The sequence below is a fragment of the Rhinoderma darwinii genome, chromosome 3, assembly GCF_050947455.1.
Source record: "Rhinoderma darwinii isolate aRhiDar2 chromosome 3, aRhiDar2.hap1, whole genome shotgun sequence".
NCBI lineage: Eukaryota > Metazoa > Chordata > Amphibia > Anura > Rhinodermatidae > Rhinoderma > Rhinoderma darwinii.
This window is the reverse complement of record NC_134689.1, coordinates 178,606,972-178,618,486: the sequence shown is the minus strand read 5'-3', so window position 1 is coordinate 178,618,486 and position 11,515 is coordinate 178,606,972. Positions and strand designations below refer to the sequence as shown.

Genomic DNA, 11,515 nt, shown 5'->3' with positions numbered 1-11,515 from the left:
CGTCTCGTCCCGCAGAAAACAAGCCCAAAAAATCACTACATTGATGGAAAAATAAAAAAGTTACGGCTCTTGGAAAGCAACGATGCAAAAACAAATAATTTTAGTTCAAAAGTGTTTTTATTGTCGCATAGTGAACGGTGTCAATTTAAAAACGCATAGAACAATGGCGGAATTTCAGTTTTTTTTTTATAATTATATGTACCCAAAAATGGTGCTATTAAAAAGTACAACTAATCCCACAAAAAACAAGTCCTCATACAGCTATGTAGACGAAAAAATAAAAAAGCTATAGCTCTTTGAATGCGACTATAGAAAAACAAATAAAATAGCTTGGTCATTAGGGCCTAAAATGGGCTGGTCACTAAGGGGTTAGGGTATGTTCACACGGCGGGGGTCCGTAACAGCTGAAATTACGGGGATGTTTCAGCCTGAAAACATCCCCGTAATTTCAGCCGTACCGGCATGTGCAGGCGCTTGAACGCCGCGTCAATTACGGCCGTAATTAGCGCTGCTATTCATTGGAGTCAATGAATAACGGCTCCAATTACGGCCAAAGAAGTGACAGGTCACTTCTTTGACGCGGGCGTCTATTTACGCGCCGTCATTTGACAGCGGCGCGTAAATATACGCCTCGTGTGAACAGACAAACGTCTGCCCATTGCTTTCAATGGGCAGATGTTTGTCAGCGCTATTGAGGCGCTATTTTCAGACGTAATTCGGGGCAAAAACGCCCGAATTACGTCCGTAAATAGGCCGTGTGAACATACCCTTAAACCTAGAATCAAATGATAAAAATAAACAGAAGATAAATTGGCCCACGCTGTTTGCTAGTCTGCAGAATGTTCTGCATGTTCCCAAAACAAAGTCTAGTAGAAATCCTGTAGAGAACTCTTATCTTGCTCCTCTTCCATTTTTGGCTAGTTTACAACTGAGGGGCAGGGCTTAGGAAAGGAGGCTGGTCATAACAATCTGTGTGTCCTACTGCAGACAAGAAAGTGGTGGGAGGCCCCTTCTGCAGCCAGTTGCCTTATAAGATTGTAAGGAAATGGTTGATCTAATGGAACACATAGAAGAATCCTTTATATATTTCTCAGCATTAAAGGATCAAATGAAAAGTGGAGATTAAGAGAGAAATTGCTGGGATTGTTTGTTTTTTTTTGTGAATTTTCTGTTTAGTGCTCCTGTAAGGAATTGCTACATATGTAATTGCCTAAGGCTTCGTTCACATCTGCGTCAGGGTCCCGTTCTGACGTGCTGTCGAGGTTTCCCGTCAGAACGGGACCCTGACTGGCACAAACGGAAAGCGTAGGTTTCCATCACCATTGATTTTAATGGTGAAGGATCCAATGCCATTGGTTTCTGTTTGTCTCCGTTGTGTAAGGATTCCGTCGTTTTGACAGAATCAATACCGTAGCCCTTGCACAACGGAGACAAGTGGAAACCATTTGCACCAGATCCATCACCATTGAAATCAATGGTGATGGAGACGGAAACCTACGGTTTCCTTTTGTGTCAGTCAGAACTCTATTCTGACGGGAAGCTCAGACGGAACATCGCAACAGAGCCCAGACGCAGGTGTGACCAAAGCCTAATACATTAATATCGCAGGGGTGACTTAAAACATATTAAAAATATATTATTTTCGTACCAAAGATACATTTTTGGGCAGACTGTTCGCCATGGTCATGATGTGGGTAATGTTTCTGCGGTTGTACACAGTTCCTCCAGCGGTCCCATAAAGCTGCACTCCCTCACTGTGTAAACATGTCTCCCTTTTGTTTTTCTGAAGGTTGAACCTGTAATGGTAAAAGTTACAAATACAAATGTTAGCTTCTACCTTCAGAATAGCGACCTCTGCTGGTAGAACACAACTTGTCGTGAGCAATCAATGCACGGCTAAGCAGCAGATATCTGTGAGGAAAATGAGAAAGAGACAATACAAGGCAAACAGAAAAGACACGAAGTCAAGGTAAGAGAATAAAAGACATGTCAGCCATTGCGTATTGCTTTAAATGCTCCCACCCTGCCCGAGGTGATGCATGCAAATGCTTCCATGTTCTTCCCAGTAACAATGTGCTCATCATTCTCCTCCCACTCAACTCCACAGAAAAAAACAATGCATCACTCTGGGTGTTTCCACTCTGGATTTTATGTAACAAATCAATAACGTGACATTTGACGAACATGGCTGCCTTTCTTTTCTATACATAGCAGGCTGGAAGCGCGAGGCAGCCTCGGGAATGCGCCTCAATGTACAACCATTGGCGCACAGGTCTACTGAATATGGCTCCCACATCCTGACAGGGCATAGCCAGCCCAGCGGACATTCCACATTACTGGTGGACTAGGGATGGGCAAGGTGTCGACTGTGGGAGCTGCGGCAGGTAGGCATTAGAAGCTGCCAACCTGACGTGCCCTCATTCAGACAGTAGTGGGCTGCTTTTACTGCTGCTGTTGCTGGGAGAGACTGTGCTGCTGCGACAGGGGAGGATGAAGCGAGCAGCTCAAGGAGCTTCATAGCGCATGCGCCGTCCGAGCCACTGACTATATTCTCAGGCAAGGTACCTAAGGAAAAAAAAAATCAGCATTTTATATAAAGAAGAAGCTCCAGCGGAAAAATATACTCTTGTCAGGATATATAGCACCAACAGGTAGGACGCCTTGCTTTCACTTATCAATGAGGACGTGTGTGTGTCATTCTATGCAGCCAAATAGGTGGTCGTTGTATATCAATAGACATAGCCAGGGCTTTTACTAATAAATGGCATAATCGGGGCACACAGGGGAAATATAGCTATATTATATTGTGAATATTACATGTCTGAGCCTGGAGTGTTGCAAGCAGACCCTGGGGGAGAGAGCTGCATTCCTGTGATAATGGAGAAGCCCTAACAAAGGGACGTTTTCTATGGCCATAACCAACATCAACCATGATCAAGCCTCAGACAAGGCATTGCAAGCCTGTATATTACACCCATGCTGAGATCATGGACATTATAGACATATATATGTATATATATGTGTCTGTTTATCCATCTCATATCTGTCTGTGCATGTAAAATAATACATCATTTCATGTCTGACTTGCTGCCTTCCACCTATAATAAGGGCACAGCCGACCAACTAAACCCCCCCATGCAGAATGAATACCCGGATTTTCCTTCTCCTTTGAGATCTGGAAGTAGCATAGTAACAGTTGCAATGATTCATAGAAATAATGGAGCCTGCTCTTCTTCCACTGTCTGCTTCACATTAGCTGCTCAGCCCATTTATTCTTTATTCTGATATTGTAGCATCATACATTGTAGTGACAGGGAGAGATGGGCTCATATACATCTAGAATAAGTGGAGATCCTTCAGCTTGTCAGATATGGGGTGTATTTCTCCAGCAACATAATGCCACCCTGCGCCCGAGAGATTGCTGAGATTTTCAACATTTTGTGTTTATTTGGTGGATGATGGAAGAAATTGGCATTCCTGTATATTGCCCACAGGCTGGCCATGTAGGTAGGGGTATTGATACATGAGCTATAAACCGTATATATGGTGTGATCTTTATCTACTACACAATAGATCTGAGAGATCTAGATGATAGACCTGGGCTAGTTGGACTATATATATATATATATATATATATATATATATATATAGCTTGTTGTGTATATCATCTGTATTGTATAGGAGTATATTTGTTGAGTAAGAGTGTGTAATACTTCATTGCTCCTCGTGGTATAAGCTGTATTAATGCAAACTTTATAAACAAATGATAGTACTCGAGTGTAACTTTTCGGTCCTCCATAAATTAACATTCTTAGGTTAGCACCTTCTCACATCATTACTTGCTAGCTTAAGAACTGATAGCTTTTTTTTTTTTTTCAGATCTCTTGACAGCATGACACATCAGAAGAAGGGAAGAGCAGAATGTGTGCCTAGACACCAGCTCAGTTGTTTTTGTGGATTACATTTGCAGTAAAATGTATGGATCTATCTTGTGCTTGCCCTTGTATATAGACCATGAGACTTGACTGAAGCAATAATATATATCCTCCATCTATGGCGAACGATAGCCATGCAGCTGACAACATTCTGCAAAATGTGTCTCCTTTAACAGCATTTTTAAAGCTAACATCATTGGGCTTTATTATAGGAGTCAGCGTGGTGGGTAACCTTCTTATTTCAATTTTGCTTGTCAAAGATAAGACCTTACACAGAGCTCCTTACTACTTCCTGTTGGATCTGTGCTGCTCCGATATCCTGAGATCTGCTATTTGTTTTCCATTCGTGTTCACCTCCGTGAAGAATGGCTCTACTTGGACTTATGGGAATCTTACTTGCAAAGTGATTGCATTTCTTGGGGTTTTGTCCTGTTTTCACACGGCTTTCATGTTATTCTGTATAAGCGTTACCAGATACTTAGCTATAGCCCACCATCGATTTTATACGAAAAGGTTGACTTTTTGGACTTGTTTGGCAGTCATTTGCATGGTGTGGACCTTATCTGTCGCCATGGCCTTCCCACCAGTCCTTGACGTTGGCACCTACTCCTTTATCAGAGAGGAAGACCAATGCACGTTTCAGCATCGTTCCTTCAGGGCCAACGATTCCCTGGGATTTATGTTACTCCTTGCTCTCATTCTTCTAGCCACACAGCTTGTCTACCTCAAGCTGATATTTTTTGTTCATGACCGAAGGAAAATGAAGCCAGTGCAGTTTGTAGCAGCAGTAAGCCAGAATTGGACTTTTCATGGTCCTGGAGCCAGCGGTCAAGCAGCAGCTAACTGGCTCGCCGGCTTTGGAAGGGGTCCCACACCACCCACCTTACTTGGAATACGGCAAAATGCCAACACCACGGGCAGGAGAAGGCTACTGGTTTTAGATGAATTCAAAATGGAAAAAAGAATCAGTAGAATGTTCTATATTATGACGTTCCTTTTCCTGACCTTGTGGGGGCCCTATTTGGTAGCTTGTTACTGGAGAGTTTTTGCCAGAGGTCCTGTTGTACCGGGAGGATTTCTAACAGCTGCTGTCTGGATGAGTTTCGCCCAAGCTGGAATCAATCCTTTTGTCTGCATTTTCTCAAACAGGGAGCTGAGGCGCTGTTTCAGCACTACCCTTCTTTACTGCAGAAAATCCAGGTTACCAAGGGAACCTTACTGTGTTATATGAGGGAGCATCTGCAAAATCTTTTAGCCTTGTGAAACACTACCCTTCTCTGCTAAGCAATTGTGGCCTGTAGCCATGTCTTGAGAAGAAGATCAAGAATGGAGCATCAGCAGCATTGTGCACACTTTGCAATAGCGCACCTGTAATCCTATTTTATCCTAAAGTGTTCCCGCTGGCCACCAGGGAAGGTTTGTAATTGGAAACAAAGGACTCAACCACAGATTCCCTTTGTGTTTCTGTGGCTGGAGGTTCAATCTTGCTAATGACAGGTGCCAGGAAGCTGTGCATATCACCACATATAAACAAGAACATCCAGAAAGGTTAGCATTGGACATCTTAATAAATTGAATTGAGGTAAATGTGTTAATAAACATGATTTTAAGAGTTTGAAGACTCTTTGAATATTTAATACAGTTTGGGGTTTCTTTTGCAAAGATTGGCGAATGGGAATTAAAAGTACTGTAACTGATAAAGGATGTGCCATGCATTACCGGATTATCTTACTGAGAGATTTCGTTACCTTGTAAGTCAGTCTTGGGGAGCAGTATTTTTGGTTACGATTATATTCTACTTTTTCAGATATTCTTTCTATAAAAAGGAGGTTTTCTTTAACAGTGAAATGCGCATTTAAATGTATTCTGTGTTTTATTTTCTTCTTCTTTTAATTTGGCAAATACTGAGTTAAGTCTTGTTTAAAAGAAAACCCAGGTATCAATCTGTTTGGCAACGTACTATCCAAAATGCAGTATTAAAGGATCTACATATGGAGCACTCATAATAATACAGAATAAATACATGTTGCCTTAAAGGGTTATCTAGTAGCTTCCATTTTGTTTAACCTAGACTTAAACCACAATCGGTAAGCCTGGTCAGTGATTTGGGAGTGCATGAAAGAACGCCACCACTTTCTTTGAGCTCCTATTGTTCCCACAGTCAGTATGCACATGACCTGGGTGAGATGAGCCTCCCAGATATGACGCCCGGTCTGGTTCACCCTAAGAAGCAGAGGCGGTGGAGTATGTTTATATTTAAAGTGAGCTGTCTTGGAGACTGAAGCCTTAGTATTATATTTTGCAGAGTTTAGGAAGCATATATTTTACTGAAGGCACAGTCCTGTTTATACTTTCTGCACATTTTGATGTATTGGTTGTTTAAATTATTTCATTTTCTTTTCCTTCTTGTATAAAACATATACTTTTTAGTATTTTAGAATAACATTATAGTCTGTGAGTCTTTCATTCTTTAAGATACAGATGTGTGTGAAATTTAAATATAAAGTTGCATTTGCCAAACTTTTCCTGTGTAGCTTGTTAATTTTTTCTGGAATAAAATTTTACATTTTTCCAGTTCGGCAACTAACCTTATTTTTTCCTGTTTTTGTTTAGTGGTCTGGAATGAACTAGTGAGAGTGTGAGATTATAGATTTGCCTTTTAAGTTATTATTCTGTTCATAAACTGTATGATTGCTGGACCTCATAAGATGATATTTACAATTTGGAGCCCTTTTTGCTGTCTATTGACCGATATATCTTTCAGGGCTGATGGTGGTATGCAATTCAAGTTGTGTTTTACCGTTTTGCCTTGAATCGGGAGAAATAGTGATTTAAGAAGATGAATTGACTAAAAGGACAACAGTATTGATGTAATGCTTTTAATATACCTTTTTATAATTGCAGATGTATTTTTTCATATGCACAGCACAATTCAGAATACTTTACAATATGGATGCACTCTCCGTAATTGAGATGCGTTCCATTGTCTACTGAAAAAAAAAATATGCATTACATATATTTTCAGCTTGTTTTTATTTCATCTTAATTCATTATATGCGCTGTATTAAAACGGCAACTTCCTGGAGGTCGTAGTAACGATTACTCGGGGATCTCCATCATAATCTTCCCCTTGAGTGTAATAATTGTGAGAAGACCCATATAAACCATAGCTTTTGTTAAACATAGTCTGCGTTCCTCACATTATCTGCAGTATCATGTCCCAGACAAGCAACCATGTAAACTGAGGACACTTTTAGTGGGTAGATCATCATAATAAGGAGATGCATTAGTATGGAACACAGCTTCCTAAGCATCCAAGTCATTTGGTGATATAAATCATCCAGAATTGCTATGAATAGATTTGCAAGTTGCCAAAAAAATAAAACCGCCACAATGTGTGAGCACTAGTTCTTATTTCCACTAAAAGCTCATCTCAACAAATAACAGTTTATTACATGTATATTATATACATTTCTGGTTTTAACAATGAAAAATGTTCACAGCATTTATAAGTAGAAAATTCTGAAAATAGTGTTTTTTGCTGAGAAACAAATCCAATGCTTTTGACTAGAAGTATCTGTTTGTCAAAACGTGCCTGTCCTACCTTAAAATGGAGGCAGACGTGTCTTAAAATTACCAAAATCAATGCAATATTTGCATATAAAATGGTTCATTCATTGGTATCTTCACTTCACAACTAGTCACACGGAGCTGTGCTTGGGGTCGAGTGGTCGTTACTCCGATCGCTCGTCACCTTACAGTATTATCATGTCAGCAGAGACTCTCCCTGTTTACACAGGGAGATGTGCTGCCTACAACGGTAAAGTTAAAAAAAATTAATACGATCAGCGGATGATCGAGTATTTGCTCGTTCATCTGCTGATCGCTACCCTGTTTACACAAGGCAATTATCGGCAAAGAGCATTCTCATGAACGCTCGTCTGCACGATAATCGCCCAGTGTAAAACCCGGGTATGTTCACACAGAGTTTTTTGCAGGCAGAAAATTCTGCCTCAAAATTCAGTTTGGAATGTTGAGGCAGACTTTGATCTGCCTGCACGCCCTTTGCCACATTTTTCGCTCGCGCCAACGGGCAAATGCGCTGCGAAATACGCTTTCTCTGCCTCCCATTGATGTCAATGCGAGGTCAGAGACGTAAGCGCCCGAAGATAGGGCATGAAATCAATGGGAGGCATTTTCGGACGTTTTTTGGCGCGTTTTCCGCGTCTAAAAACGTTTTAAAGAACTCTGTCTGAACGAACCCTTAGACTCAAGCCTTTTCCAGTCTTTAGGAAAATCATCTTTATTTCCAGGAAGCATATAACTAGTGTCAAGAATATGACTATATGGAAAATAATCAGTAAAATGATTTTGTCTGTAAATTCTGCTCCCATCGTTATATCGGACATGTCAATAAAAAGTCCTTCATTTCTTTTATTTATATTAAGATTGAAAATGAAATAGTATTAATTTCTCACCCTCTGTTCTGATTAGGCACCTTTAAAATCTGAGCAAGTTAAGGAAACATTATACGCAGAGTTATGTTTTATTATAGACCGGCTCTGACATATTAGGCCTATAACAAGAGCACATTACTGTATCTTCCTACATATATGTGATAAAGGGGTAGTCCGGTGAGGGTGGGGTGAGTTTTTTTAATCTCCAGTGGAAGCTGCCGGAGCATGGCAATTTACTGCAGGGGCATAATGGTATTACCTTGTGTAAAATAAATGGAAGACTAGTGCCTGGTCATTCCGGGGTCGCTGTGACGCCGTACAGGAGTGTAGCTATAGGGGGTGCAGAGATATCAGTAGCACCCAGGCCCTGGTGCCTGAGCGGGGCTCAAAGGCCATTCTGCCACATAAGAAGACACCAGTATTATAAATGGCACATTCGGTGAAGGGCCCGGTTACAGATTATGCATTGGGTCCCAGGAGTTACTCGTCTTGAGAGCTCCTTTAAGGCTAAATTAAGTATTAACTAGTAGACATGGGAGTGATATTTTTTTGTTACCTTTTATTAATTCATACAATTTAAGAAAACATGAGTGGAAACAGTACATGAAAATACGTTTTATACATTAAAGGGGAATTCAACCTTGACATTTCTTTTGACATGTCAAACTCAAGTAATTCTCAAGTTGTTTAGTAGCTTTATAGACCATTGCAGTTTCTTTGATTTGGGAATCCAAGCTCATGCCACAAGAGGCATCTTCTGACATGTCTCTGTAATATGTCAGAAGACTAAGAGCACATTGAACGTGAATAACGTCCGTGTGCTGCGCATTGATTTCCATGGGGCTGTTCACACATGAATGAGTTTTCACACAGCGAGAGTCCGTTGCGTGAAACTCACTGCATGTCCTATGTTGGTGCGTTTTCACGCACCTACTCGCCCATTAAAGTCAATGGGTGCCCGAAAACCATGCACCACACACGAATGCACGCGCATGTGTGGGGCGTGATTTGCGCATCAATTCAATTGAAAATAATAAATAAAAAATTACGACACACACGGACCTGATTCACACACGTTGATATGCTGGTGTGAATGTAGCCTTATTAAGGTCAAATTTCCCCCTTAATTAATCAAGAAGAAAATAGCTAGCGTTGGCAAGACAATGATCGAGAAAGGAATATAATAAAGTAAGAAGTTTAAGTACATTTTCATTTATAGCCATTCTTATTTCAGTTCTAAAGATATAATACATTGTATAGTGTAAAATATTGGCAGATTACATAATTACTAACTGATCCTTATTAAAGAAGGACTCCTGCAAATAATTTTTTTGTTTTACCTATATAGTGCAGTACAGGCTGTTATTCAAATAATAATGTAGAGGCTCTTGTGTATGCCTTGTGTATAGCTGTTTTAGTTAATGTGCTATTTATGGGTTGTCTGCCACTATAAATTCCTTCTTCCACTCTGATATGGTGCCCCTAATGCAGCTTACATTTCCCATCATGCCTCTGGCTTTGCAGAGGCAGATGGGGCAAAGTCTCATCACACTGCACTTGCTATTCTCTGACTCCTATCTTAGTTCAGCAAGTGATAGATCAGTGACATAAAGCTTCTGTCCCCTAACTCACACTGCAGTGTCTCAGTGTATCCCATGTGATGCAGCTTCACACTGCAAAGTTCAGTGTGTTCCTACGTGATGCAGCTTCAGTCTGCCTCCGCCTGATAGATTTCTTGCTGTCAGCTCTTACAGGCAGGAGGCAGGGGAGAGCAGTGAGAAGCTGTATCTTAAACACGGCACACATAGTATAGACAGTTAGTGTGAGTCAGGGCAGTTTTATCACTCTGCAGCTAATCATTGTATTGACTTAACTGTTATATCACTGCTCTGCTGCTCCCTCAGATAGAGAAGAAACAATCTTTTCAGCAGCACTTTATGCATGGCGGCACATACAGAAAAACAAAAAGGGTGGAGCTGGGTGGGGAGGGGTCGAGGAGCTGCCAGGAGGGATTTAAAAGGGGATAATGTAATCATGTAGTTTACAGGAAGTCATCTTCACAGGGGAGACTGACCTCCTGTCTACACATGAGAGCATGGTCTATCTTGGTGATCAGACTGAGATCACATGACACAGCTGCCCAGAAGAAACGAATGACACTGCCAGAATAATGCTGGTGAGAAAGCAAAAAAAAAGAAAATATATATATATATATATATATAGTGCTGACATGCTTTTTTAAGACAAGTGCCACAGAATTAAATATTATATTTTCAGATCTCATAAATGTCATTATTATAATTAGTGGTAGGTCAAAAGGACTCAATCATACTCATTCTCAAATCTGTACGCTAATAATTCAAGCCATGTTAGAATGTCGAGTTTATAATATTGAGGGAATAAGTCATTAATCCTCCCATCTAATGTGTAAAAATCCCCAAAATATCAAAGAAAATACTAAGCATATTCTGAAAATTTCTCATGTCCGGTATCAACACTGCCAGTTTTCCACTGGTTGGTATCGCTCATTGATTTAACACTTCTTGGCTCATTGCTTTGCAGAACACTGTGGATTTTTATTCTAATGGGCAGTATGGTTGATTTTATATACACATAGCCTACACAATACAGCAATTCTCAGTTGGTATGAGTGGGAATTAAAATAAATCTCTTATGATCAGGCCCATTACTCTGGTTCATCTGATGTAAGTTACTATTCATGCTATTATTAATGTAAATATAGCCCATCAAGCCAATCACTTCAGCTTCTCAATGCAAGTCAAGTCCGGCCAGATCAATGTCAATACCAAACCCATATCCAGCATTGCAACACACTAGTTACATCTTTACCATGAAAGGCTGACCTACATACAGTATACATTCTTTTATGCCTGTTATATGCCAGAATCGGTTGTTTTCTGAATAAACAGCCTCTTTGAAATAAAATGTGGGTTTTAAAATCTGCAGTTCCAAAGATAAACTGTCGGAAAAATAAATCTTACTTTATTAGTGTCTGTGGGTTAGGTTTAGGCTTCATGCACACGTTGCGTATTTTGCCACGGAAAATACACAGCGAAACCGCAAGAAATGTGCAGCAAAAAAACGCAACTGATGGTGCGTTTT

General features: G+C 40.4%; 1 protein-coding gene across 2 annotated transcripts; it reads left to right on the top strand.

Moving 5' to 3' along the window:
* The first annotated feature begins 1,803 nt into the window (after positions 1–1,803).
* GPR85 (G protein-coupled receptor 85) lies at positions 1,804–6,455 on the top strand. 2 transcript variants are annotated; one of them, XM_075857095.1, is made up of 2 exons: positions 1,804–1,969; positions 3,880–6,455. In XM_075857095.1, exon 2 carries the CDS (start codon positions 4,054–4,056, stop codon positions 5,164–5,166), a length of 1,113 nt encoding a protein of 370 aa, XP_075713210.1. In that variant the 5' UTR covers positions 1,804–1,969; positions 3,880–4,053; the 3' UTR covers positions 5,167–6,455. The 2 variants fall into 2 exon arrangements, with proteins under 2 accessions (XP_075713210.1, XP_075713209.1); XM_075857094.1 differs by lacking the exon at positions 1,804–1,969 and adding an exon at positions 2,091–2,651.
* The last annotated feature ends 5,060 nt before the right edge of the window (positions 6,456–11,515 follow it).